A 26401-nucleotide genomic window follows, 5' to 3' on the forward strand; every position below is an offset into this window, starting at 1 on the left:
GGTTTATATTGCCTTTTTGCAGGCCCAACATCGAGATGTGCTAAGCTCTTAATAATATACTGATATTTTAAGCTGTCGTTTATAAACGACATCCAATGATTAGAATAGGTAAGCTACGTATACTTTCTGTAACCACTCCCATGTCTAAGCTCCCACACTACCACGTATACGCTCGCATCTACAGAAAAAAAAAAGAGAAAAAAAAAAAAAAAGCCACATGAGAAATACGCAATTCCTTCGACGACCCACAGATCTTGATCGTACTGTAACAAGATTTGTGCAAAGCAGATATTCAGGCACGGATGCCGCATATGATATGTATTGATCAACATGGTACGCCGGAAGGAATCAGCACGGCCACATAGGAGGTCTGAGCCAACAGCAAAATAATCCTCCTATATTTAGCTTTTCTTTGATGAAAATAATCTTAATAATATCTAATTACTCTCTCAATCAAGAAGGAAACAAAGAAACAGCCTCCAGCACAGACCAAATGATGACACATCCCCAACGTCTGTTAATGCCAAGTATAAAAAAAAGCACATCAAAGAGATCTGTGAGGACCCTGCCTAGCTGTCAGCAAATGCCCCAGAAAGGGTATGCACTAATCAATGCTCTCCAAGTCTCTTATCTTAAAATTAACTTTACCTACTACATAGGCAAGAAGCATCACCGGTTCGTTAGTCGTGTAAGAGCCAAGCAATAGCTACAAGGTACTATTTATGGTAGGCGACAGAGGGTGGAGAGCACAAAGCAATTTCATTATGTGGAATAGTGTCGAAATCTACAAGGGAAAATAAGCCTGGAGAACATTCCTAGAACGAGCGGTGGGCGATTGATCACCTAGAGCTTGACCCCCTTCACGCTATTTTCTCACCTGCACACAGGCTAACTAACCCCTTTATTTTCACTTCTTCCGAATACAACTATCACCACTGCTGGTAAACCTATCCATGCGTAAATGGCCACCAATAATTAGCTTCTTCAATGATATAACTCAATGCTCGCGGTATTTCGAGACCCAGCTCCCCGGGCCCTGGAGAATTCTCTAGCCATATGCCAAGGTAGTCCCGACACAGCCTAGCAAATTGTCTTCCTGACTGAATAAACATCTTCCCTGTCGGGCCTAGTAAGATCCTTCAGGCTCACCAACGGTAGATGGCTCTGTCTGTACAATCCTCCAAGGTAGCCCTTCAATAACCCCTCTTGGTCGTTAATATAGCCTCACCGCATCATGCTTGCCTCGCTCCAGACTAGTCCTCTTCCCCATCTGGCCAGCTCATTTCACACAACCCTATAAATATTCCATGCCTCGTCGTCACGTCCAGGATCTTAGTCAGATTATTATTCATGCCCCTTTCCCGATCGCGGTAGCTGTCGCGGTACATCAACCAGGCCTTTTTTTGGTCTAATTCTCTAATTTATGTCGCGACTCCGAAAATAAGGCAAAAATAGCCAAAGCGATATACTAGTCTTGTAGAGTAACGTTAAATTTGGCGCCGCAATCTCCTTGGACTAGGTCAGATGATCTTTGCTCCCTCTCACTCACTCTCTCTCTCTCCTCTCTCTCTCTCTCCTCTCTCTCTCTCTCCTCTCTCTCTCTTAGGTATGAGTGTCGGTTCAACGTGCTGTGTCTCGGCCTTCGTAAGCCCTCCATGTAAAATGTATTAGTTAAAGTCATGTATAGCCTAGCTTTTGCTTCAACCGGCGTGGATGATTCCTTGAGATTCAAGTAAACGCCCCAAATCTCCAAGCTTCACAGGCTTGGTTAAGAACATGTCCATTCCGCTACCAAACGCTTCTTGCTGGGCATCCTCTGTTGTCAAGCCCGAGAGCGCGATGATTGGCACAGGCGTTAATCCCCTCTGGGTTTCGTGAGCTCTGATGTGTCTCGTGGCCTCAAACCCGTCCATGATAGGCATAGATATGTCCATTAAGATGCAGGCGTATGGTGTATCCGAATTTGAAAGGAAGAGATCCACTGCTTCTTGGCCGTTCTTTGCAGTGTCAAATCCAATATTACGCCTTGTTATATAAGTGGACAATACTTTCAAGTTGATGAAGTTGTCATCAACCAGCAGGATCCTGATTGGTGCCTTGGGCTCCTCAGTAGACATTGCAGGTATTTCGACCGTTGCGCTGGGTGGTGCCGGTATTGGTCTATCGCCTCGGGATACTACACTTGCTGATCGCCCTATAGAGGGCCTACTAACATTGTTGGCGGAGAATGCACTTGGCATTCTTTTGGGTCCCTTTGGTCGCTTGGCTACCATTGGCGCTGAAGTGGCCGCTGCTGGTGAATTGGAATTACTCATCCATCGCATGTACGCCGAATGTAGTGTTCTGGCAAGTTTACGCGGTCCAGTCCTGAAAATTGCAATATATGAGCAAGAGAAAATCTTGTAGCATGAAAAGAAAAAGAAAAAGAAAAAGAAAAAAGAAGATTGGCAAACTCACGGTTGTGATATAAATTCAAAGACAGCAGCAGAGCCAGCCTTCTTGAACGCATGCGACTGGCGGTACGCCACCAATGCATTCGAGCACACAACTACATTAGGTGTCTTGGAAAATGTCTGTAAATCCTCCTGCACTGGTTTCAAGTCCATATAAGACCACATCACAAGATCCGGCGTCACAGTTGTATCGGGCGTATTAGAAATGATATCCATGTGCAGCCACTCGCGGCAGATGTCGACCACGGCCTTTCGCCATTCGGAGTTGGTCATCAGAAGCCTCACTCGCAACCCTTTGAGATCTTCAACTTGTTCTTTGAAAACTTTATCTTCATCAGAGATGATAGGGGCCGTTCCTAAAGACAGTGGCAATTGTTGCAGCGGGAGAGTGACAGAGGCTATGGTCCCAGCACCAACTTCACTCTGAATCGAGATGTCGCCCTGTAGATGAGTAGTAATCTGCTTTACAAGGCTGAGTCCCAGCCCAGCGCCTGGCGATAAGGGGTCCTCCTGAGAAAAGGGGCGAAAGAGGCCGTGTTTGAGAAAATCAGCACTGATACCTTTACCAGTATCTTGCACTGTGAACCGAACAACACGTTCCTTCTTCCGACTTCTGGTACGGATCATTTCTTGCGTGAGTGATACCGTGATCGTGCCGCGCTTGGTGTGCTTCAGTGCATTGCCAAAGATGTTCATGACTATCCGACGGATGGCTCCGACATTGGCGATGTACCCCCAGTTACATCTCACATCCATTGAGAGTATTATCAATACGTCATCAAAAGACCATTTCAGCTCCCCATTGTTGGTCATCCAAGGCTCAAGTTGGTCTATCGCTTGCAGCGAATCCGACTGATGATTAGCATTCACATCACTGTTGATGGATCCGTTCTGTCGATCTGACAGCTGCTTCACAGATAAGTGTAAGAAATTGAACCCAGCGAAGACACTTTCAACTACTTCTTCGACAATATGATCAAGTCGAGAGTCTCTCAGTAGAGATTTCTTGCCAAACTGGCCTAATTCGAGGCCATTTGATGATAGACTAGGAACCCTATCGTCTCGGCCAGAGAAATGGCTGATCCTAGAATATTCAAGAAGGTGATCTACGGTGTCAAGAAGAGTACGGGAGCAAGTTTCAATGGTGTGGGCAACATTTCCTTGGAAGATGTCGAGCTTGGTATCGATTAGTAATTCCGAGTTGAGCAGAATGCCGTGCAGTGGAGAGCGTAGTTCGTGCGAGAGTGAGCCGAGAGCATCAGTCTTTGCTTTATCAGCTCGCAAATCCTTAAAACGCAGGATTTCAGACATGGCAAGCATTCCAAAAGCCCTCAGGTAACTCAATTCCTGTTCAATAGAAAAGCTTCGGGCCAAGTCCTTGGTATAGATAAATCCGCCAGCATACCATCGATCTTTCCTCGGATCCCAGATAGGAACGAATCCAACACTCCGAGCGCCAGGAAATGCCTTGAGGAGAGCCTCGCCTTCGCGCTGTCGTGCCGAAGACCTCGTCTGTGATTTATCCTGCAAGGATATCAAACTTATCCTAGAGTCGGACGTAAGCAGCGAAGAATGCTCCGCTAGCGCCTCAGGAGACGAAAATGGTTGCTCATCTTCCGATGAGTCTGATTGTAACTCGCCATCAGCTCCAAAGTTGAAAATTTGACCCCTAGGATAACGTCGAATAAGCTTGGACAAGAAGCTTTCTGTCAGCGTTATACGAGGTTGAGCGGGAGCGTCTCCATCGATACTCGATGCTCTCGACGTGGAGTAGCCGAGGAGTCTACATATCGGCATGACCTTACTTCGACGTCTGATTTCAAGGTCTTCCTCGCTGCTACTTGCTGTAGATGTCTGGCATTCTTCCTCACTCGTAGTATTGGTGTGCGTTTGAGACAAATATGGCTGGATTGGAGCCTCGAAAACAAGGCAACCTTCAACCTCGATTGACTCTCGAATAAGATTGGCTGCCTTTGATGTAATAAGCACGGAACTTTCGTCCTCTGTCAAGGCAGCCATGGCCTTGGCTTCTGATAGCATGGCCTCTGAGCTATCCACAGAGAATGTACGCTGATCGTGTTCAGAGAAAGCGTCGATCGGATCCGTCGTATCGTTCGGGTTGGGCAGTTGAGCCGTCGGCGATAATTGGGTTACAACGTCATCTCCAAAATCGTCTCGCTGGTGTTGCTGGGAAGACCGCATGAAATTGGGGCTGTTTGCCAGTGTCTGGCATCCCCCTTCAGTAGGAGGAGATGTTATAGGCTCCTGCCAGTCAAATATAGATGATTTGCCTTCAATAAATGACCCCAAGCCTCGATTCATCCGTATATCTCGCCTATGCAAGACCTTTAGTCTCTGCGCCTCGAGATGATCCATGATAGCACAGGAGATGTCTCGTAACCGTTGAGAGTAGCCATCATTCCAGGACATGTTTGGTGTTTCGTTGATAACACAATATACGCCAATATTGATACCACGCCGAGTTCGGATTGGGACAGCAGCATAGAAACGAGCTAAAGTGCCTGGCTGGCAGAACGGTTTGGCGCAAAACCGAGGATCAACGACGAGATCGTAGGCCAAGGTCAGGGGGAGCTCCTTGGCGGATTCGCCATTGACAGCGTCGAAAGACCGTTCCCCAAGGAGACTAAACTCGCAAACCCCATGACTGCGAGGTATGGCGGTGCCGCATAGCCAGAGGGGGCGTTCGCAGTCGTCACTCTTGATCGATGGACATAGGCGCTGGGTAGGCGTTGCTTCGGCCACGATACACTGGCGGTGGGCGTCGAACAGGGAGATGAGTGACCTATCGGTGCCGGTCTGGAGGGCGCCCAGTTGGGCGAGGCCGGTGAGGATAACGTCGTCGGCTGCCGAGAGCTCGGATGAGGGAATCGGCCGGCCACTCTCGTTCAGCCTGATGGAGCTGAGCAGGGACGCCGAGTATCTGCCACAGGGCACGGGTTAACAGCTGGTTGGACATGAGGCCGGCATGTCAATCGGGCTATGGAAAAGAGAAAAGGAAAAAAAAGAAGCCTCTTACTCGAACGTCTCCCGCTCTCTGGCAGACTCGGACACCAGCCTGACGGGCTTCACCGAGCTTCGGTCCGAAAATGCTGCCATCGCCGTTCCACAACCTCCGCAAGGCGCTCGGATCGCTGGTCACAGGAAAAGATTATAAAGGACCATCTGGAGTGCCGATCACCAAGGACTTTGGGGTCCTATGTGAAGTGCATGTGTGGCAGGTGCCGTTGCTACCTTTTAGCGGAATCAAAGCCCCATGAGCCTTGGCACGGTCACTGGCGCTGTGGGAGCCTCTCGTGGCAGAATTTGCATGGCGCGCTGTAGGCACTCCATCATGCTGCAGCAGCCACCGATACCGTCCGTGACCCGGCAGCTCCAACCCCAGCTTCAGAGCTCCCCGTCTAGCTGCCAGCAGCTCTGACGGCTAATGCCTATCACTTACGGTATCAGGGTGGATCGGCTCAAATCACGGTGCGTTCCGCCGCACCTCTTTTTGGAGCTCAAAGTCAAACAAATCAAAGCTAAATCAAGCCTAAGTCGATTATACTCGCTTCACGGCGCTGCCGGGCACGCCGTTAGAGGTACTCTGGACAGGCCATTGTGGGCGAACTGGTAGAGACAAGTGCTGGTTTCCACTTTATTTACGGAGACTTTGCTCCAGTTAGCCGGCCTCTAGCAGCAATCGCCTTATCTTAGTGCTCTTTCAGTGTTTCTAGCCCCCAATCCAGCAGGTGCGTTTTGATATTTGGGTCGAGTCTTTAGCAGCATCTCGATGGTAATGGGGAATCTCGATGGCAATAGGAGGGCATTAAAAGCGCCACTCGCTATCCCATCGATAGTCGCAGGCACTCTTTTTGCTTTAGATCTATGGTCTCATGCCTTTGCACTTGAAATAGATGACAAAAATATAGAGAAGAGAAGAAAAGAAACACACACGCTCGCACACACAGACAGACCAAAAGAAAAAAAAGAAGCACACAAAGAGAAAGGCGCTCAGCCTTCACCAAAGCTCAACGGAGACGCGTCACAACCATCGCTTATAACATCCAGCTGCCTGCGGGCATCATCGCGAAGCCGGCTGCCCAACTGATTCAAATTATATATAATCTGATTCATGTTATTTCTATCTACACACGATTCCTTAGCTAAAACGTGGCGTTCGGAACCACGGGGCTCTCTTTCTGGATGTAGAATCATGCTGTGCTCTGCAGGCTGCTCGAAGAGGGGTGTGGGAGCCATTAGATCTGACCTCTCCAACTGTTCTTGTTCGTTCGCTTCGCATTTGCCTTTATTTCGTATTGCATGGTATTTGTAGCAGTATGGCCCTTGAGCTCGACTATTATTCCAGGGGAGTAGTGAACCTAAGGCATCGGGATCCCATAACGGGTCAAAGTCGGCGCTGAGAGTGGTAAATGGATCTGATATGTCCGAGAGCTGAGAGGGTGAAGTTACTGGTGCCGTCATCGGGGACGTTGTAGCGGATAGGAAATCAAAATCGGCATCGTCGTTGGGGGTGGAAAGACTGTAATCTGTTGGAGTGACGAACTCAAAGTCGTTAGCCGGCATATGAACTGCTGGAGTACCTGTAGATGTCGCGTTATCTGCTGGAGCGGTAGTCATATCTTCCTGTCGCTCTGGATGGGGTGAGAGAAGCCACGGCACCCGGGATTGTTGCCCAAAATTCCATGCCGTCTGAGGAAATTCTTGCGCAAATTGGCGATTTACTTCTTCATACAGCGAGAGTCCGTCCTGGGCATCATGGCTCAGGGCCCTGTTGGGCTGCATGAGGGACACGCGCCGGATGTCGTACGGTCGCCGATCAGAGCTGCCCTTCTTCACCTTGGTCATTTCGCAGGTATTTCAAAATCAAACTTGCCCGGGAACATGTTGATGAAGGGCATACAAGATGTAGCCACGTTCAATCGAAAGCAGGAATTAAGGGGGAAAGCCTTGCAGCATTCTTACTTACTAAGTGCCCACACCAACAAGGCCGCGGAGCAAACGCGCAATCCATCGAGGGATCGAATTTTTCGAAATCGCATCAATCCTGGATTGCGGCTGACACTGTGCCCGTCACAGCAGCAGCTCGACGTCATTTTGGGCGACTAGGGGTATATGCTGCAAGGCTTGCTGCACGCCTTGATGGCCAGCTTCGTAGGTGGCTATGCGCGTGCCAGACGGTCCGGGGGAAAAGCTCCCGTTCTAAGCAAGAGATCGACGGGGGGGCCAACTGGCGGGAACCTGCTGGATCCAATCACTACGTGTATATGCAGATGCACAAAATATGGAATATGATATCAGGTAGATTAGTAGCAATCATTTCGATCCGCATCTCTTCTGCCAGCAGCCTAAGAGATGACCCAGCTCATAGTTCAAAATGCTTTAAGTGGGGTAAGGGGCGGCGTCTCTGATTTTCCTCCATTCTCAACTGAGCCATCTCTTGCTTCTACTGGCATACATGATATTGCTAATACACACAGAGGTGGTTGGAGAGTTAAATATGATCATACAGAAAAGATAGAAAGATAGAAAGAGTGCAGGAAACGTCCAAAATTTTCTTTCACATGGAAAACATAGAAGTACAGTAAAACTTTAAAATGGCCAAATGAGCAGGTACTCAAGACAGCTATAAGATATACTCGTATTCGTGAGCTTCGCCCGATAGCAATATTATACGACAGAATGCAGATAAGACGCAAGATGACAAATCACTCCTCTCCTTCCAGCAGCATAACCTATCTTCCCTTCAAGCCTCTCACGACTCAACCCCCAGTGCCTTCACTCCAACAATCCTATCCTCTTTATCGTCTCGTGAGATGACCCAATATTCCGCTCTTGTTAGATCCCTCGCAACCCTATAAACCCTGACGTCGTTTCCTCGAGTCGCCTCACTCACAGCATCGATGATATTAGCGTATTGTCCATCCGAGTCCCAGTCGACAGGATCCATAATGTCGACTTGGGCGTTCTCGGCGTCCCAGTGGTGAATCAGTTTCGCGAATTCGACTGTATCAACCCAACCCCATGATATAATTAGCACTCTCTTCTACGTTTTCCTCCCGATGCCATGATTAGGAAAAAGGACACAGCACTTGGAATAACAAACCTTCATCTGGAAGCCCCCCTTCGCCCTTCCACTTCAACGACACCCCCTTAAACGGCTCATCCGCCTCGCTCACATAAAACGCATCCTTCAAAACATCTGCAATACTCTTGGGCAGTACGCTCCCCTCGTCCGTCGTCTTGAACGCCCGCTGTCCCCCGCTCTGGGCCGACGACGCAGCCGCCGCCTGTCCCTCCTCTGCGTCCTGGTTCGCCTTGTTAAGGAAGGCCATGTAGTCTTCGTCGCTCGCCATCTTGCGGGGCTGCTGCGTATTGAAAAATCCTTGACGCTGTGTGCTAGGGATGGATATCCGCGGGGCGACTCGAGCGTGTCGCTGCTGCGAGCTTGTGTTCGAATAGCTGGCTAATCGCTGGCGCTGTCGGACGGACTGGGGTATTCTGGTGTTGATACAAAACCCTCTTCTAAATGACAGGTTAAAGGCGCCACCAAATCTTTGTTGAATGAATGGCATGAGTGGGAGTGGTAGGAAGATATGCGAGTGATGATGATGTTTCTGCAATCAAAGCTCGAGGCCCAGTCAGCTCAAGGTGGGGTGACGTCAACGCGGACGAATCCGTCCACATACCTTGAACCACAGCATAGCAGATCTTGTCTTGTGGGCACTATCAAATTATCCTGGGCTAGTGGAGCGCAGCGAAAATTGCTACAGTGTACAAGTAGAACTATATAACATTGAATTATAGCTCTAAAAAAAAAATTCCAGCCAAGGCGTTGGCTTTGGACGACAGGCTTGCTGTCAATGTTTGCTGAAATTTATTCCAGTCGGGTAGACTTGTAAATCATATGGAAAACATTACAAGGCACACACACTCTTAGTTGGTCACACATTTTTGTATTGGCGCGGCTACTTTGGCATGCATATATGCGTGGGATTTCCATTATTGTAATAGGAAATCTCATTTGAAATTTTTTCAGACTTCTAACTGAAAAACTTTTTCTTTTCGTGCTCATCCCATTATGGAGCCCAAACCCAGCCCCAGAAAAGCCTAAGGCAAAACCAAATCCGACACCAATGCAATGATGACCCGACGAATAAACTCAAAAAGGAAAAAAATCAGTGCCTCGCATTTATGCGGAGGTGAGATCCTTCTTGAGAGTACCCTGGAACTGCTTCTTCTCCGCAGGGGTCTGGAAAGCACCGTGACCGAACTCGGAGGAGGTATCGATCCACTTGAGGCTGATCTTCTCCAGAGCCTTTCTTGAGGTGTGAGTCCACATGGACTTACGGAGGGTCACAACACGCTTCTTGGTACCAGGGATAGAGCCCTTGACCATGACGAAGTCGTTGTTAACCTCACCGTAGCGGACGAAGCCACCGAGACTGCAAAGATTACGTTAGCAATTATAGATCTCAGTTAGAAGTGTAGTAAAGAAAAACTTACGGAGTGATCTTCTTCTTGGTGACATCGGTCTCGGTGGAGGCGCTGTCCTCAGCGTCACCCTTGCCGATTCTGTAAACCTTGTGGTTGACAGAGGTACGGTGGTGGTAACCCTCCTGACCAGCACGGGCAACAGTCCACTGGACGTGGGAAGGATGCCAGGCACCGATACAGGCAACCTTTCGGAGACCCTTGTGAGTCTTACGGGGGAGCTTCTTGGTTCCCCAGCGGGCGGTAACACCGCTGAAGCCGTGACCCTTGGTGACAGCGATAACGTCAATAACCTCATCTTGCTCGAAGATGGAGTCGACGGAAACGGGCTTCTCGAAGAGGTCCTTGCCGAAGTCGACCTTCTCGGCGACAGAGCCACCGTTGATCTGGATCTCCATAAGGTGGGCCTTCTTCTGCTTGAGGGGAGTCTTGCGGATCTGGGTGTGGGCAAGGACACGGACGACAGTGCAGTACTTCTTGATGCGCTCGAGCTCGCGGGTGATGGAAGAGCCGCTGTTGTCGGAGTGCTTCTTGGCATACTTGGTGAAAGCCTTCTTCTTGCTCTTGTACCAGTTCTTGTAGAATCGTCGCTTAACCTCGTCGGACAAGTGCTCAGCCCACACGGTGGTGAGGGAGCGCAGACCACGGGGAGTCTCGATGTAGCCCACAAGACCAACAACGATCATCTAAAAGATGTTAGCCATAGGCACATAGCCAAGCGGGCTGCATTGTTCGTACAGGGGGGGTATCAATGATCGAAACAGCCTCCACAACTTCCTTCTTGTTTGCCTTCGCGCCGGGTCGGTCGAGGTCACGAACGATCGTGGTCATACCGGCCTTGTAGCCCATGGCGGCAGTCAGGTGGACGGGCTTCTTGGCGTCATCCTTGGGGAAGCTGGCATTTCCAATTGATTAGCATTGCTCTTTCTTCTCTTCTTTTGTGGTTTCCCCCTTCAACACCCGAATTGAGGTTATCAAAAAATTTTCTGCGAGACTTACGACTTGACCTTTCCGCGGTGGCGGGCAGCGCGCTTCCGAGGCAGATAAGCCAGGGAGCCGTGACGGGGAGCCTCGTACTTGCGGTGCTATTCTGATGTTAACATCTTCATGAGAGCCTTGGAGTTGGATCGGTATGGCTACATACACTCATTTTGGGCGCTGGTGTGGTGATGAGTTGGTATGTAAAAACGACAAAGCTGCACAGAGCAGAAAAGTGTAAAAGGGCTTTCAAAGAAATAATTTGTGGGCGAAATTTTAAGCGAGACCTGATGGGAGGATCAAATGTGGCCCGTGCACGTTAACGCTAAGCCTCCTATAGAAGACAGGGGCATCAGTCCAATCAGATTAAGATACTCCAGAAGAGCAACAGTAAAATCACGTGATTCAGAATTTTCAAGTTTCCGGGATGGGTAGGTAGCATCCAATAGTGTATGGTCTAGATTCTCGGTAAGAGAAGAAGGTACTAAGGTACATAGAATACATGTAATGTACGATATACAGAGAAGGGGTTTTTTTTTTAGAAAAAAAAAATTACACTTATGATACGGAAAACGCTCCCTGGCGACAGTTTGTTTTTAGCCAAAAACCGATAACCCGTCCCCATTGCCGTCCGCCATCCCTTCCGTCAACAGTTAACATATGAAACTTAAAAGAAGTAAGTAGTACTAATACTGGGGAGGGAAGTTAGATATATAATGTAAGAAAAGAAGAAGACAAAAATGCACGGTAAATATCGCCTCGTAAAAGACCTGACTCATAAATTCCATCCCTCCTTGACTTGCATTTCAAGACATCCTTATTCAGTTTTGGGAGCAGAACTAGAAGCAACATTTACGTTGCTTGTAGAAGATGGTGGGGCTTTCAGATCGCTGGAGGCTGCTGTAGGGCCAGAGCCATTGGTGAGAACGACTGCCTTCTTCTCGTCCTCTCCGCTGTCGTCGTAGTCCTCGTCAACATCCATTTTCCTAGCCGCGCGCTCAGGCTCAGAGGCGGGAGGTGGGGGTGGTCGAGCCGGAGGAGCCTGTTCCGTGCGAGGTTCTTCCTTAGGAACAACGGGCGGCTGAGGCTTTTCGTGAACGACACCAGTCATGGGCCCCGATCCCGGCTGCATCGGCGGCAAGTGATTCGAGCTCACACTGTGGTTTTGGGTGTGATGGGCAGCCTCAGAAGGGTGATAGCTCTCCGTCTTATGGCGCGGCTCGTCGGACCTCCTAGGCTCTTCAGGGCGGCGCTGCTCCTCCGTCCTACGAGCTTCAGACGAATTGCGACGGTATCCATCACGAGGTGGAGTTGAAGGTCTGCGGTGGTTTAAGTTTTCCAATCGGGCACGAGTCTCCTCATTGGCTGGCTTTTTAGCAACAGACTCCTCTTCCCACTCGCGATGTCTCTTTGGCCCAACAGATGGAGGGCGATCATCCATACGCTGGGCGGGAGCTTCAGCGATTGGGGCGGGGGGTGGCTGTGGTGCATTATTCTCAGGAGCACTCTGCGGTGGCATCTCCGAATGGTGAGGATAGTGTGGTGGAGCCGGGTGCTGGGGATAAGCCGACTTTGGAGATGGCATGCGGTTATCATGAACGGGAGGGCGGCCATCAGCAGTACGAGGGCTGCTGGCTGGTCGGAAAGTAGTCATACCGTTCGGAGGAGGATTAGCACTATTCGGGTTATTGGAAGGAGGTGCCGATGCCGAAGGCGTTGAACCACCCCAGTTAGGGTTGACAACACGTCGCTCAGCCGGCGGAGGGGCTGGAGGTTGGGATTGGGATTGAGGTGGTGGTGGGGGGAGAGGCTGCGCGAATTGGTGAGCTTGAGGCGGCGGTGATGGGCCACGGCGTGACGGGCCGGATCTGTTAAGCTCAGGATATGGTTGACGAGTCGGCAGCTCTTGTTGCGGAGGAGGGCTGGGCTGTCGAAGAGGTGGTGCCGGACCACCACGGAAAGGCTCGCCACTTCGACTCTCATAAGGGTTGGGTGGCTGAGGAGGCGGGTTAACATTAGAGAGCCTGCCGGCCCAGCTCTCGCCAGCAGCTTGAGTAGCAGCAGGGGGGCCGCCCGATTGTTGTTGCGTAGATCCTCCCCATTGAGGAGGACCTGTGGGACCTGTCTGATACGTTGAGGGATGCATATCAGCAGGTTGAGGAGCGGCAGGTGGTGGGCCACCATTGGTACCACCAGAGCGAAGAAGCTGGAGGCGAGCTTTGATGTGTGGGTTACCTGGATCCAACTCCGCTGCCCTTTGGTAGGCGTCCAGGGCATCAGCGATCTGGTTGTTGCAAGACTCGTACTACACGCCGAGTTAGTAATCAGTTATACATACGAAAAAAGTCGATTGAGCTTGAAAACTTACCAGAGTGCCGAGATCGTACCAGACCTCAGAAATGTAAGGGTTCAGGCGAATAGCCCGCGAGTACGCGTCCAAAGCATCTCGGTATTGGTTGATCTGGTAATACAAGACACCGATGGAGCACCAAAAAGTGGGATTCTTCCCATCGCGATACACAGCTTGTTGGTAGGCTTCATATGCTTTTGGATACTTTTGTTGTGACATGTAGCACCGGCCCAAAAGATACCAACTTTGCGCATCTTGGTTGTCTATGAAAGGCGTCAGTGTCAGCGGCGTCGGCTTTCGCGATATGCCAGCATTTAATGTCCAAACTCACCTGCTGCGACAGATTTTTCTAGATACTGGATACCGCGTTCCTGGGACTCATATGAAGGGCTCTGTTGGTGGTACAGCCAACCCAGCTGCTGCAGAACTTTGGCGTGGTTAGGTGACTGGTCCAGCACCCGCTGGTACGCAGACTTGGCACCGTCGAACTACGAGGCAATGTTAGTATACCACATGGACACACGAAAAACCAAGCAGCTTACATCTTTCTGTTGCTCATGAACGTGTCCGATTTGGAACCAGATGTCCTCCTGCGTAAGAGGTCCAGGGGGAGAGTTGACGATGTATTTGAAACACTGGAGAGAAAAAAAGGGGGGTCAGCAAAAATATCTTCGCAATGCGTATAAGGTGGTGGTGTATCTCACATCTAAACTCTGGTTGAATTTCGATTGCTGCTTATATATTATACCCAGTCGGAAGTAAATCTCATTGGCCTTCTCGAAGTCGGGCTGGATTGTCATGACTTGCGAGAATGCCTCTTCTGCATAATCATAGCTTCCGTACCGGTCATACAAAATGCCAATGCCATACCACAGCATGGGATCCTATGTACGAACAGGTTACGTTGGTGTTCCAAGCAACGCAAAATTTTTAGTGCATTAAATACTTACCTTGGGATCACGGAGGTTGACAAGAGCTTGCTGATATGCGTCATACGCTTTTTGTAGATTTTCGGTCATCAAGTAACAATGGCCTATAGAGTTCAATTAGCATCAACATAACAATTTCCATCCAGCGATGGCGCGGCATACCAAGATTGCCCCAAGCTTCACCATTGTTCTGGTCGAGCTGGACGATGGCTCGAAAGAATTCAAGAGCCTTGTCGAATGCTTCTCGGCCCTTGAGGAGCATTCCGATCGCGTTCATTGCGGCTGTCGAGTTGGGATTGGCCTGGAGGGCTCGTTCGTAGGCGTGCATTGCCTCATCAGGTACTCGCAGCAATTCAGAGAAGCTTCCTGTTCGGCCTGTTAACCAAAGGCCGCGCTAAGACAAATTTGCAAACAAAAGGAGGTCATACCAATCTGCAACCACACAGCCTCGTTCATGGCCGTGATCTGGTTCAAGCCGGCAATCTGGTGCGGCGGGTTGAAGTGAGCAGGCTGGACATTTTGAGGCGGAGCTCCTGGAGGAGGAGCCTGATGCTGCATCTGCATCATCGTAGGCGACGGGTGGTGGTTCGCCATCGCGAGGCACTCGGCAGCGGATTATCGCGACAAGGCTGGCGGTGTAAGAAATCGGCGGCGTGGGTTTGGCAAGACAGTCTCGACGCGACCGCGCAAAATGCTTGGAGCCGGCGAATGTACGTGTCGATTAGGGCGATGGTCGTGTTGATGGCCCAATGGCTCGGATACAGGCGTGGCTCGTTAGGTATGTACCGCGCAGAGCTTAAACCCAGGCACAGCAGCGACGGCGCCTCGCGAGAAGATTGAATAAAATACGTCAGGTATGATGCGGCGCGAAGGCGAAGGCCGATGAGGCTAAATCTCTATGGAGAGCGATGGTTAGGATCGTGGAGACAAGCCAAGGTCCACGAGCACCCCCGACGCTGCTTGTTGCGGTTGCGAGATGTGATGGAGGGGAGAAAAGAAGAGGACGGGTAAATGGGGAGAGAAAAAAGGCTGTCCTGTGGAGGAAGGAACTGCGCTGCTGAACCGACAAACTTACCTTACCCATGAAAATGATGAAAATGGGAGAGAAGGATATGCTACAACCACGGTGGTGTACTTTGTGGAACCGGGCGGGGTCACTTTGAAATAGTGGGTCATTGCCCGCTTGGCAGCTTTTTCTGCCCCTACCTTGCCGAGGGGATGGGAGGGGGTGTTAACAGGGTTCATCGCAGAAGGTGTGTGGGTACGAAGTATCTCATACAAAGAGTCTGCGCAACGCGCGCCGCGTCCGGAGAGGAGGTACGTACCGCTGCAGCGCCATAGCGCCCGAGGCTACCAGCGCAGGAGCCCACACACACACGCACTTGGCAGTGATGACGGGTCGCGGCGCTGCGAAGGGGACAAAAAGCGGGGGGCGGCAACTTGGGAGTCTGGGCACCCGAGTTGACGCAGTTGCCGGGGCCAGTACAGCAATTAGTAAGGACCTGTACCAAAGTACCTTAGCCTCTAGTACGAAGTGCAACGTGCTCACGACCAGTAGATGCCTTACTGGTATGCATAAAGCGCTAGCCCAGAGAGACAACAGCGACAGGCCAGACGAGACGAAGGCGGCTGATAGGAGCTGGGTTGAGAGCCCGATGGGGAGAAGGGGGACAGCGCTGGGGCCGACCAATCTTATCGTGACGGTGAGGCTGTCGATGTGCGGCATACAAGGCGTCTAATCTAGGCCTTGGCGGCGCATCCTTTCTTTAAAGCTATGGCCTCGCAGTTTCCCAGTGGGCAACAATGGCAAAACGCCCAATCGAGCTGACGTTTAGGCACCTTTTTCTCTTATTACGCATCGCAGCCTTGTTAGAGCTTAGACGCCGCAAGAAATTCGAAGCCTCTGAGCGAGGTTAAATCAAAAGTAACAGGGTTAGCGGCTAGCTATTTCAACAAAGAAAGAAAAAAAGAAAAAGAAAAAAAAGCCAACAACGGCAGCACTTCTCGCTCAATCATCTATTTGTATATATCCATTAGCAGAGCACAAGACTACAGTAAACAGGTAAGTTAGCCAGCCAGTCAGGCTATCACCAACGCAGGGTCGTGGTAGGATCCGCCACTAGACATCCCAACTGCTGAAGGCCCATGGGCGCAAACAAGCCTTGTCGGATGATTCAGCGGGTAAGTCAACCGGCAGCAAGAGCTTTCCTAGCTCTCGGGGGATCTTCACTCATTACTATTGGCGACGCAAGCCCTCGATTCGATAGTGGATGGCCATTCAGCCCCGGTAATGACCGGGGGGGCGCTGGTGGCTCGTGTGGCACGCGTTGTCAGCAGCCAAGTTATGGCGGCGAAATACCTAATACCGTGGCCACGATAGGACGGTATGCTACCAACTGGCGTCAACCGCAGGACTCCTTAGGGTTTGCCTGTTGGTTGCACGGGGAATAGTACACTCCCCTGCCCTTGTTCGGGATATACTTGTACAACCACCAAATTGAAATCGACATGTGGCACCCGAGTACTACCTAGTAGTAGTCAACTAAGGTACAATATAGATGACGCCAGCAGACTTGATAGTGGGTGACTAGAGAGACAGAAGTCAGACATTCGGGCCTAGCTTTACGGAGCCAGGGGATGAGTTGCGGCACCAGCCATGGACAGGTCCGGGTCGCTTGCATTGCCTGCTCCAGGCGAGGAAGAGCTCCAGCAAGGCACAGGCAGGTCAAGGTTCCCTCCCGGCAGCTGTGGATGGAGATAAGATGCGTCTTAATGCATCCGTTCTGGGCAAAGCAAGGCATCTGCTGCACCTATGAGTTCTCGTCGGGCAATATGCCTCAACACTGCCCACTGGATCACTGGATAAAACCCCTCGCAGAGCGACAGCGGCTTCGACGGATGAGCGTGGCTTTGGGGAGCCGCTAGAGATTTGCTCCCCACAAGACGCGAACGAAACAGAACGAAAAAGAACGGTGGCGCTGGGACCCATTGCGCTGCCACGCATCGAGAGATTACGGAAGAGGAACATCCATCACGTGATGGCGACTGCAGAGTCTAAAATAAGGTAGAGGTAGCGTGGGAGGGTGGCTTGCTTGGAGCCTCAGGATCAAGATACAGGTCATATCTTGCATTCGGCTTTTTTTCTGCAGCCTTTGTTACATAAGCAGGCAGGGCCCCTCTCGGAGCCGTGCAGGCTTGATGCCGCAAGCCCACAAGCCACTCAAACCACGTTTTTGCTTTGCTTGATTTCCTCCCCCAAGGACACGAGTGGCAGGTGGGCAAATACGCTTGGTGGCAGAGGCCCAGCTTACTCTCACGGCCTGCTTCGTGCAACCGCCGACCGGCGAGTGCAGGTATGTACCTACTCACCAGCACCGACAGCAGGAGAATATCTGAGCTGGCTCCCCGTTTGGTGGAGAAGGGCAGCCAGACAGTGGGGAGCGATGCGACACAGCACCAGCAAACCATTGAAGCGATGCGCGAGCAGCATACCATACAGGCACAGCATGCAGCCGTACGTGCCAGTGGGTTGTGCGCCGTGCAAGCAGCATCTCGTACACGCACTCCGTGCAGAGTATGGAGCAGGCAGTCGGACAGTGCCTATAGGGGGCATGCGCTGACGATGGATTCGAGGTGTTGCGTTTGGTGGACGCCAAAGCACCGGTAGCCGCGTTTCGCTCGGACCGCCAGGCGATGCGGCGGCGGTCTAGGCGGTGCGTTTCCCAGGCGCTAAGGCCAGACCGCAGTCAGGCCATCCCCTGGCCCTCTTTTGTTCCCCTCTAAAGCCTCGTCGCGGTGTCTGCACCCCTGCCGTGTCGCGCTGCTGCAAGCAGGCACTACAAGTCCGCGCTACATGCACTAGCACTGCTGCCTAGGGCGGTTGCGGACTAGCTCCACCCTACCCATTCTTCTGGCGGCTCCACCCACATCACATCAATCTCCCTGGCGTGGGAGCGAGAAAAGAAGCTCTCCAGCTCTAGCAGCATCCACTCTCACCACTGTGGATCCGCCAGGTGGACACCTCCTGAGCCTGCGCTGCTCAACACTCTGACGTGCCACGGTCAGCCGCCGCCGACGGATCTGGCCATCTGGGGCGTTTCCTAGCCCGTGGTCCCCTGCCTTTTGCTTGGCTCAGCAACGGGCGCGATGGCGTGTGGGGACCATTCCCCAGGATGTTCACAAGCCCAGAAGGCGGCAAAAAGACAAGCACGCACAACGAACAGCGGCCGTCGGGGCCAGTCAGAGATTGTCTGCACTATGGCCAAGCTGGCCCGATGGCCCCCTTTGCCATGTCTACCCGATTGCATCTCTCGGGCTGATGCAAAGCGCTGCCAGGCGGCGCATTCGCATATCAGGATACGCCAAGGCACCGCACATCATGCTTCCTTTGAGCGTGCTTGGCAGGATCCAAGCAAAGTGCACCACAGCATAGCACGCAGCCTCAGGAGCATGCAGCGTGGCATGGCATGGCATGGCATGTACCTACTATCTGCAATGGCTGGCTGTAGCTGGTGCCTTCAGCAAATACGAGTACATCATGCATTCGTCCTCCAAGCAGCCCTGGCTAGCACTCTTCTGTACTAGCTGGCCGGCTGGCTGAGCTGATGCCTTGCCACTTTCATCTGGCGGCCGCACATCCCTCCCCCATCGCGAGGTCGCCAGATTCCCGCCGCCGGGCCTTCGCTTCAGCGAGGTACGTACCTTTCAACGGGCCTGGGTGAGTACGGCTACACGGCTACGAGAGCACAGGGCCTGTAGTCACATAGTGGTGCTGGTAACGTGAGGCCTTGTGCTGCTCTGCAATGCCAGTTGATTCATCCACCTTCGGATCCTCGCACAAGGTCAAAGGGCAGTTGGGTGGCTACACGCAAAGCGCTCATCCAGCGGCACGTTGCTCTGCTGCACCCCTTTTGGCTCCGTCGGCGGTGCTCTTGGATTTCGTCATTAGGTGACCTGTCTCTATTGACACCTGTGCCACTGGCAGGGCAGCTCAGGCTGCACACGCGCACACCCCTGCGAAACAGCAAAGAGAAGAGACGAACGACGGCAAGGTCAGTATCACCATGAGACGTGCTCCGTTGAGCGAGAGGCGATCTGGATATGGCCCTCATTTTTAGCGCTACTACCCTAGAAATCTCCCATGATACACTGCCGCAGCGAGCTCCAGGAGCGACGTGCTGCCAACTTAGTCGCCTGTGTTTCCATCAGTGTTTATCTGGGTATTTAAGGAGCGAGCTGCTGCTGGGGTGCAACGCAGCGCCTCTGTGTTCAGATGCGGCCACGACTCGTGGAGTTCTATCGTGTCTCATCATCAGGCTAGGTGGAAGCTGAGCGAAAATAGCCGCTTGGCTAGCACACACTCGGCCAGGTCCGCTACGCCCAGTGATTAACCCCAGAGAGGCCTCTGCCGGAAACCACTCCACCCCCTCACATGGGCGCCAGGGGTGAAGGTGAGAGACTGGAAATGAATAGACGGCGGTGGATACACACGGCTGTGTCTTGGGCTGGGACGTGATACATGTGCTTTTCGCCTGTCATGAGCCGCTGCAAACCATAGCACAGCGCCCAGACACACCGGCAGTACTCGATACCATGCGATTTACCTGCGCCAGACGGCTGCGATGAGACGTCTAGCCGAGTTTGATGGGTAGATGGCTGGTAGTTGTTTTGCTTTCTTCTCTGCTACTCGGAGTTTATAAAACGGAAACAGGGCCCGACATCCTGGCCATCCGCCTCAAGCTAGTTCCTCGCTATTACTGCAGTACTGTATAAATGCGCAGCGGCCGTAGCCCGCCCTGATCCTCCGATTACAGAAAAAGGCAAAGCAACCTTGGAAACAAACTACATTTTCACCCCTTGCTCCATCCGGGGTGCTACTCTGTACGGAGGACCAGCGGCTTTAATGCAGTCTCATCGCAATCCCACCGCATCGTACCGCATCGGTTTTGCTATATTTCGAAAGTAGGGCTACCATCCCTACAGGCGGCAGCACTGTAGCTACTATCGAAGTACCTACCTACCTGTACTAATGTACATACATATCCTGGTAGTGAAAATGCCACGAGATATCCTGTTTCAGGACTCCGTCTGTGCTTCTTGCAGCAGTTTTGGCGGCTGGAAACAGGAGCCGGTTCCGGCTGGAGCACTTTACGATAGACGAAATCTCAAGTGTATACATGACGATAAGTAAGGGGGGTTCCGTAGTTTCCTGTGTATGGGTTTCAGCTTGCGCATACCGACGCAAGAGGCTGCCCTCTATTTTCGATAGATCTTCTTGACTACTATTCTGGGCATCTGTAGGATTTCATGCTTGCCGCCAGCTGAGTATCTAAGCGCCAGGCACCCCAAAAAAAGAAAAAATAAAGGAAAAAGAAAAGCAAAAAGCAGTGAATGTTTGCTGCGCTTGCTTCATCGCATACTATCCTTCTAGATAATGCTTCGAACGGCCAATACTTCTCGATCGGCGTGGTTGCAGGAGAATCTGCATGCGCTAATGTCTCGAAATACAGATGACAGGACACACTTTTCCATACATGTTTTTTTTTTTTGTTAAGTTACGAAATATTTACTGTATGTACTGTAGCAGATCAGTACGATGTAATATGTGATACATGGCCATGTTCCTTTCCCTTGTACAGTCCAATCAGCGCAGTTGATCGGCACTCAGCTTCAGCCTCCACATCAACCCCATGAAGTACCAAGCCTTCTCTCCTCCTCCTCCTTTTACTTCTTTCTCACAGGGCCTGGGGATTTCCAACAGCGTACAGAATTGGGTAAACATACCTCTGTCGATCATTGGTACCCGAGGACAAAGGTAGGGAAGGAAGGGTGCTCTTGCAAACACAGCAAGGTGGATATTTTCAATGGATATATTAACATAGCTGATGAAATAAAGCATGATTCATTAGTTCACGTGCTGGCTAGATAATTAACCATGATCCATAGCAACACCAAGCGCCAACTTACTAATCCATCAATCCAACACGGTATCCGCACATATCATTATAATCATTTGATTCATGACCTTGGTCCCTCCTCCCAACACCTTCGCCTAAAAAACACCGAGGCGCCGCCATTACCACCTAAATCATTGAATCACAAATGTCCGACCCCACCCTATACACTGTCCTATGAATCGTCTTCCTCCGGCTCAAACTTGGTCTCGCCAAGCATTGGTCCTGGTTCAGACTTCATGGCTGTCTGAGCACTTGACTGAGGCTGAACCTGAACAGGCGGGCCGCTCGGCTGAGCAGGAGCCGGTGGTGGGGCCTGCGAGGATTGTCGGGCGGCAGCAGTTGCGGCATTCAGTCTCTGGTCCAGCGCCTTCAGTGCGATAGCCCTTCTTCTCTCAGCTTCGGCACGGGCACTTCCTGGCGCCCCTCTGTGTTGGAAGCTATCGCGCCCGGCAGTAATGCCTCGCTGTGCCGATGGCTTACAGAGTCGGATCGCGACAAGGATGTTGTAGATTTGATCTGAAAAGGCAGCCACGGCGGGCTTAACAGGGCCTGGGAAGAATTCGGCAAAGGCGAAAGTTTCGCTAGCATCTCCTCGCAGCGATGCCGGTTGAGCTGAGTCAAGATCGGGAAAGACCACCTTGAAGAATCGTAGATAGGTCCAGCTGGTAAGGAAGCTGTAGTTGGCCAGCCAAAGAGCCGCGCGCGATAGCAGCGGAGTAAACGAGAGCAAGGTGACGATACCGATATAGATGAGGGGAATTCTGGGGACTCGGAGCGAAACGATGCCTCGGAATAGTGTTACCGTATGCGCTGGGATGAGCTGGCTGAAGGCGACCAGGAAAGCGATCTGGATAGGAATGGTACCGCCGATAATTGTGAGACTGTGAAAGTGAAATATATTTAGTGGTTTCCCTTTATTAAGTAAACAGGAGCGTATATATGAGAGTATAAACTTACGTCCAGTCAGTGTTCCTGGTCAAGGTAAAGAAAAAGATCATGGTGAAAAAAGTGAGGACGTTTGGGATCAGGGTTACGAGCACAAGGAACTTGGCCAGGTCTGCCGACGACCAAGCTCTCTCCAAGTACCTGCCGCCATGGTATAAAGTCACGGCACCTAAGCCAAATGTAAAGATGTTGCCCTCAACCAACGAAGCCGTCAGGAATGTCCAGGGGTAGGCAATCGACAGCTGCGGGATGAGCGTCAAGTACGGTATCACAATGTCCGTATCCTCGGCCCACTGGCGATATCTAATCGCGGCGCTCAGGACAGACTGGAAGAGCAGAGTGCCGAGCAGAGCCCGTGTTACTGGCGGGAGGTTTATTCGCGGGGGCATGGTGACGGGGATGCGAGATGCGGGACGATGGATGGTTCTATCGCGGGGGATTCTTCAAGGCGTCATTTGAGCCGGGTTATGGCAGAAGGATCCAAGCCAGCGCACGAGGAGAAAGAAGGAAATGGCGAGAAGAAGGCAAAGGGCAAAACGAGAGGCTCGCTGTCCTCTTTGCGCGCTCAGAGCTACGGGCGTGTGTTCGGATTTTCCTGCCTGTGGCTTGTGCTCAATGTGAAAGCCTCCATGCTAGGGATGCCACTATGTGCGAAGGGATCAGCCGAATCGGGTGATGCCGACTGGTGGTGAAGCGTTTGCCTCAGGCACCAACTTCTCGATAGGTACCAGGCTCCTCGTAGATTCATAGGTGAGGCGATTTGTGTGGCAGCGGTTGGAGGGAAGGAAGTTTTCAAGAGTCTTGTTGTCTCACTGCTGCTGTCATGCTATTTTAAGACCATGGCGACCTGTTATTCGTCGATGTCAACTCAGGGCAAAGACTGCAGACACATTTCCTGGTTCTTGCATTATTGACTAGCGTTGACGCAGCCTTGAAAGCTTAAACGGGAAGCGATACCAGGACAAACGCCCTGCTGCAAGACATGACCCTACAAGGCAGCGTAGGCACGTCAAAAGAATGTAACACAGCCTATCTGATGCAGTATCAAACCCTCCCTACATGCGCCCTCCCCAGTCTTCAGTCAATCAATCGTTCAAGACATCAATTACACGCAGCCAGCACACGACTCATGACTCAGCATGTGGCAGAACCTCGGTAAGGCACAGGCTGTGCCCCAGGCTTTTCTCCTATCGGGACTATCAGTTTCCGGCAGCCTGCAAATTGGATTGAGCGTATCATGTGGGGTCGCGCGCATGTGCAAAAACCCGTAACGGGGGACCCTGTCTTGCTTGCTTCAAGGTTACCAGACCCGTATACTATTCCTACAGCACCATGTATGTACTACGGAAGCACGGGGCTGCGAGACAGGCGGAGAAGCCCATCCCGAACTGGAACTGGCGGCGAACGATCGAGAGAAGCAGCGTCGGAATGGCCGATCTTGCACATCCGCAAGAATGCAATTGATAAGCTTGAAATGCTCATTTTGTACACACACCAGTAAGCTGCGGGAGACGGAAAAAAAAAAAAAAAAAAAAAAAAAAAAAAAAAAAAAAAAGCTTAGTTTCTTTGTTTATTAGGCATGTCGGGTATCTTTGGTAGGAGCAGTGCCTGGAGCCAATACATGCCTGATAAGTGCGCCCAAAGCGCATTATGTGCTCTACTCAGAGTGACACTGCCTGCAGTATTTTGTAGCCGCATGCACGCTCGAGACACTACCCCCGACTTGTACTCGTGGTCTGCCTCACGACGCCGCCGTTGAAAAATCCTCATTCGCTTGCTTGTGCAGTAGCAATCAGTACGGGTATCTCGTACCAGCTGCCATGGGCCGGCGCTTGGGTATGGAGCAGGCGGGGCGGGCTTGAAGACCCATCGTCAAAGATCCTGACTTCGAGGCCTCTGGCTTTTTTACCGGGGCTGTGGACGCAGGTTTTGCGGCGACAAAGCCTCTCAGCTCCAGAGAAGCGAAATTCGTCATGGCGCCGATTTCCTCCTCTCCTCTCCTCTGCTCTGCTCTGCTCTACTCTGCTCCAACCTTCCCTCTCCTTTTGGTGCACGCGGTAGTTGCTGGAATCTCTGAGCCTGCAAGACCCCGGATATTGCTGCTACTAGCACTTGGACTACCAGTTTCTAGTACAAGCATGTACCAGGATTTACTGTCCTACCACCCACGGAACGCTGAGCTGGCCTGGCTTAGCTCCGTCATCCACTTTCTCTCATCCACTCGTCTGTGGTCTCCGGGCTATAATAAGCCATTGATGGCAGCCATCTCGCTGCACCCCTGTCCCCGGCACGCACATCGCAACCGTCACCAACACCCCTGTGCAGATACATTTCGCGGCGGCGTGAAGGGGAACAAGCAACACACTTGGCGGCGCCACCAGCTCCAAGGCCAACCACCTATGATGCCGCCGCCCGCCCCTTTTGTCGCCTGTGACCAGTGCCACGTAGGCTGACGAGAATAAATCACACACACCTCGCCATCCAGGGCCTTCTTTCTTTTCCGGATGGCTGCTGCTTGTGACGAGAGGAGAGGAGAGAGGGGAGGGCGATCGGACCAGACCAGACCAGACCACAGCAGCCAAGTAGCAGAGCATCATCAAAAGGCCTTCATTTGGGATGAAGGCCTTTTGAGCTGCCGTTTCCAGAAGATTGCCTTCTGCATTCTCCCTCTGGGCGGTCCAAGAAGCTTCAAGGGGCCGGTGTCAAGTGCGCTGCTGCGCGTGAGACTGAATCTTAAATGATTAAAGGACCACTTTTTGTAGGTTTAGGTGAGGTGATGAGCTCGCAGCCCGTCATCTTGCCGAGGGGGATTTCCCGCGTGTCGGGGATAAAAGCAATAAGCACAGCGTTCGCCAAACGAAGCCGCTAGCCCTCCCAGCACAGTACGAGCTGTGCTAGGGCCATTAGCTATCTTCGCGCGTCCAGATCCATTGACGGGATCCCGTGGCCTCTCTGGGAAGCACGTACCGGTACGGACACTTGGACTTGGATGATCCAGGACCTCCCCTGCGGGGCGCGGGATGTCCAGGTACTGCTACGGAGCACGCTCATTTACGGAGTAGTGCCCAGCCGATCTGCAATCCAGTCTCAGATTCTGGTGCCCTGGCGCCCTTTGGGCTTGATCTCGAGAGGCGCGATATGGTGACGGCAGCATCTTCCATTCCATCATCAGCGGCAGGCCGTAGACGAAGATGCCACGGGAGGAGAGCCAGATGAGACGGCGACCGAGTTTCTGCCTGGATCCAGGATCGAAATCTCGATTGCTGATGGGGATGGCCCGGAGGCGGCCAAGCTGCAGCAGCCGACCGACTTCGCAGTTCGCCACCGCACGAAGAGAGGTTTTTGGGGCTGCCAGCCCATGCCCTGGGCCCAAGCATCTGTCTTGGCAGCCGAGTTTGTGCATGCCAGAGTCTGGGGCATCCTTAGGCAAAGTGTGCCTCGTTGCGTTGCTTGTGCAAAAGCATCCGCCCCCTTTGCAGGGGCTAGTCCAAATCACTTGGGCTACCGTTAACCGAGTTCGCGACGAAATGGCTTACGATTTTCCCATTTGGCCGCGTCTGACTCGGCGGGCGTCAACGGGGGAGCAAGGCCAATGCGCAACTTACGAACATCTAGTGCTCCGGAGAAGCTTCGGTCACAGATACCGACCGAAGTGTCTCAGCACAACAGCCGGACCGTGACAAACAAATACAGCGAATACCTAGATAGTACATACCTGCTAGTAGTAAGTATAGGGCAATCCAGGTTGACGAGAGAATTGGGCTTGCGCCACTAGCGCTAGGAAGAGATGGCGCATTTAGTAATGACTTTCCTTATTTTCCTGGTGTCTTGTTCGCATGTCGATAGTTCGTCCTTTGTCTGAAGTGATATGCACGCACTCGTCCAGAGACCAGGTCACGGCAGACAATGACGATTTGACTGGTCCCCGCTAGTTGGTTCCCTTCTCGGCGACGAAACGTTTCGTGCAAAAGTACTGGGTACCCGGCACAATGTCTTGTCTTGCCTGTGACGGGCATGTAGGTGAAGAGCCTCTACGAGGTACAGTACTAGGACACTGCACCACCCTCCGTCGGCAACTTTTAGCAGCCAGACCTAGGGTTCCGTCCAGTCCCCCGTTAACTCTCCCGCTGCCCTGCTGCCATGGCATCTCGTTCCACAGCTGTGAACGCTCAATCTAGCGCCAGGCTGGTCCACCTTCGAGAACGACCAGACGCAGTAGTGCCCACGACGGAGCAGTACCCGTGGCATCACACGCTGTTGCGACGTTTGCTCGGTACC

The 26401-nt window shown here is 51.9% G+C and overlaps 10 protein-coding genes across 10 annotated transcripts; 1 reads left to right on the plus strand and 9 right to left on the minus strand.

The window, feature by feature from the left end:
* Nucleotides 1-737: 737 nt before the first annotated feature.
* On the minus strand, nucleotides 738-5662 carry TrAFT101_001992 (uncharacterized protein). Its single transcript, XM_024899723.2, has 3 exons — nucleotides 5491-5662; nucleotides 2458-5394; nucleotides 738-2367 (listed from the first exon to the last, which is right to left on the minus strand). The coding sequence occupies exons 1-3, from the start codon at nucleotides 5568-5570 to the stop codon at nucleotides 1701-1703; spliced, it is 3684 nt and encodes a 1227-aa protein (XP_024763113.1). The 5' UTR covers nucleotides 5571-5662; the 3' UTR covers nucleotides 738-1700.
* Nucleotides 5663-6311: 649 nt separating this feature from the next.
* Nucleotides 6312-7674, minus strand: TrAFT101_001993 (uncharacterized protein). Its single transcript, XM_024905237.2, has one exon. It carries the CDS (start codon nucleotides 7317-7319, stop codon nucleotides 6465-6467), a length of 855 nt encoding a protein of 284 aa, XP_024763114.2. The 5' UTR covers nucleotides 7320-7674; the 3' UTR covers nucleotides 6312-6464.
* A 396-nt stretch (nucleotides 7675-8070) lies between these two features.
* Nucleotides 8071-9438, minus strand: TrAFT101_001994 (uncharacterized protein). Its single transcript, XM_024907815.2, has 2 exons — nucleotides 8578-9438; nucleotides 8071-8477 (listed from the first exon to the last, which is right to left on the minus strand). The coding sequence occupies exons 1-2, from the start codon at nucleotides 9044-9046 to the stop codon at nucleotides 8227-8229; spliced, it is 720 nt and encodes a 239-aa protein (XP_024763115.1). The 5' UTR covers nucleotides 9047-9438; the 3' UTR covers nucleotides 8071-8226.
* On the minus strand, nucleotides 9414-11174 carry RPL3 (60S ribosomal protein uL3). The gene is made up of 5 exons (XM_024907816.2): nucleotides 11110-11174; nucleotides 10965-11050; nucleotides 10704-10860; nucleotides 9978-10651; nucleotides 9414-9916 (listed from the first exon to the last, which is right to left on the minus strand). Exons 1-5 carry the CDS (start codon nucleotides 11113-11115, stop codon nucleotides 9664-9666), a joined length of 1176 nt encoding a protein of 391 aa, XP_024763116.1. The 5' UTR covers nucleotides 11116-11174; the 3' UTR covers nucleotides 9414-9663.
* Nucleotides 11175-11383: 209 nt separating this feature from the next.
* On the minus strand, nucleotides 11384-15254 carry TrAFT101_001996 (uncharacterized protein). The gene is made up of 8 exons (XM_024909634.2): nucleotides 14651-15254; nucleotides 14385-14588; nucleotides 14244-14326; nucleotides 13998-14177; nucleotides 13836-13928; nucleotides 13625-13781; nucleotides 13312-13556; nucleotides 11384-13248 (listed from the first exon to the last, which is right to left on the minus strand). The coding sequence occupies exons 1-8, from the start codon at nucleotides 14814-14816 to the stop codon at nucleotides 11761-11763; spliced, it is 2616 nt and encodes an 871-aa protein (XP_024763117.1). The 5' UTR covers nucleotides 14817-15254; the 3' UTR covers nucleotides 11384-11760.
* Nucleotides 15255-21071: 5817 nt separating this feature from the next.
* TrAFT101_001997 (uncharacterized protein) lies at nucleotides 21072-23007 on the minus strand. The gene is made up of 2 exons (XM_024906388.2): nucleotides 22136-23007; nucleotides 21072-22059 (listed from the first exon to the last, which is right to left on the minus strand). The coding sequence occupies exons 1-2, from the start codon at nucleotides 22510-22512 to the stop codon at nucleotides 21351-21353; spliced, it is 1086 nt and encodes a 361-aa protein (XP_024763119.2). The 5' UTR covers nucleotides 22513-23007; the 3' UTR covers nucleotides 21072-21350.
* A 353-nt stretch (nucleotides 23008-23360) lies between these two features.
* On the plus strand, nucleotides 23361-23722 carry TrAFT101_001998 (uncharacterized protein; the record flags this gene model as incomplete). The annotated part of the gene is made up of 2 exons (XM_066126481.1): nucleotides 23361-23620; nucleotides 23701-23722. The coding sequence occupies 2 exons, from the start codon at nucleotides 23361-23363 to the stop codon at nucleotides 23720-23722; spliced, it is 282 nt and encodes a 93-aa protein (XP_065982584.1).
* A 193-nt stretch (nucleotides 23723-23915) lies between these two features.
* TrAFT101_001999 (uncharacterized protein) lies at nucleotides 23916-24098 on the minus strand (the record flags this gene model as incomplete). The annotated part of the gene is made up of 1 exon (XM_066126482.1): nucleotides 23916-24098. The coding sequence occupies one exon, from the start codon at nucleotides 24096-24098 to the stop codon at nucleotides 23916-23918; it is 183 nt and encodes a 60-aa protein (XP_065982585.1).
* Nucleotides 24099-24336: 238 nt separating this feature from the next.
* TrAFT101_002000 (uncharacterized protein) lies at nucleotides 24337-24720 on the minus strand (the record flags this gene model as incomplete). The annotated part of the gene is made up of 1 exon (XM_066126483.1): nucleotides 24337-24720. One exon carries the CDS (start codon nucleotides 24718-24720, stop codon nucleotides 24337-24339), a length of 384 nt encoding a protein of 127 aa, XP_065982586.1.
* A 507-nt stretch (nucleotides 24721-25227) lies between these two features.
* On the minus strand, nucleotides 25228-25695 carry TrAFT101_002001 (uncharacterized protein). The gene has a single exon (XM_066126484.1). It carries the CDS (start codon nucleotides 25541-25543, stop codon nucleotides 25292-25294), a length of 252 nt encoding a protein of 83 aa, XP_065982587.1. The 5' UTR covers nucleotides 25544-25695; the 3' UTR covers nucleotides 25228-25291.
* Between the last annotated feature and the right edge of the window lie 706 nt (nucleotides 25696-26401).

Source organism: Trichoderma asperellum, chromosome 1, assembly GCF_020647865.1.
Source record: "Trichoderma asperellum chromosome 1, complete sequence".
Classification (NCBI taxonomy): Eukaryota; Fungi; Ascomycota; class Sordariomycetes; order Hypocreales; family Hypocreaceae; genus Trichoderma; species Trichoderma asperellum.

Bases quoted from the DNA above. Each gene is read 5' to 3' on its own strand.
- TrAFT101_001992 (XM_024899723.2), bottom strand. From the start codon at position 5,570: ATGGCAGCATTTTCGGACCGAAGCTCGGTGAAGCCCGTCAGGCTGGTG. The intron at 5,395-5,490 runs GTAAGAGGCTTC...GCCCTGTGGCAG, and splicing joins AGAGAGCGGGAGACGTTCGA to ATACTCGGCGTCCCTGCTCA. The intron at 2,368-2,457 runs GTGAGTTTGCCA...TGCAATTTTCAG, and splicing joins TTTGAATTTATATCACAACC to GACTGGACCGCGTAAACTTG.
- TrAFT101_002001 (XM_066126484.1), bottom strand. From the start codon at position 25,543: ATGCCCCAGACTCTGGCATGCACAAACTCGGCTGCCAAGACAGATGCT.
- TrAFT101_001997 (XM_024906388.2), bottom strand. From the start codon at position 22,512: ATGCCCCCGCGAATAAACCTCCCGCCAGTAACACGGGCTCTGCTCGGC. The intron at 22,060-22,135 runs GTAAGTTTATAC...TCACTTTCACAG, and splicing joins ACCAGGAACACTGACTGGAC to TCTCACAATTATCGGCGGTA.
- RPL3 (XM_024907816.2), bottom strand. The intron at 10,861-10,964 runs GTAAGTCTCGCA...TGGAAATGCCAG, and splicing joins CACCGCGGAAAGGTCAAGTC to CTTCCCCAAGGATGACGCCA. The intron at 10,652-10,703 runs GTACGAACAATG...AACATCTTTTAG, and splicing joins CGATCATTGATACCCCCCCT to ATGATCGTTGTTGGTCTTGT.
- TrAFT101_001993 (XM_024905237.2), bottom strand. From the start codon at position 7,319: ATGACCAAGGTGAAGAAGGGCAGCTCTGATCGGCGACCGTACGACATC.
- TrAFT101_001994 (XM_024907815.2), bottom strand. From the start codon at position 9,046: ATGCCATTCATTCAACAAAGATTTGGTGGCGCCTTTAACCTGTCATTT. The intron at 8,478-8,577 runs GTTTGTTATTCC...GGGTTGATACAG, and splicing joins AGGGGGGCTTCCAGATGAAG to TCGAATTCGCGAAACTGATT.
- TrAFT101_001996 (XM_024909634.2), bottom strand. From the start codon at position 14,816: ATGGCGAACCACCACCCGTCGCCTACGATGATGCAGATGCAGCATCAG. The intron at 14,589-14,650 runs GTATGACCTCCT...CAGGCCGAACAG, and splicing joins GGCTGTGTGGTTGCAGATTG to GAAGCTTCTCTGAATTGCTG. The intron at 13,557-13,624 runs GTGAGTTTGGAC...CGCCTTTCATAG, and splicing joins AGAAAAATCTGTCGCAGCAG to ACAACCAAGATGCGCAAAGT.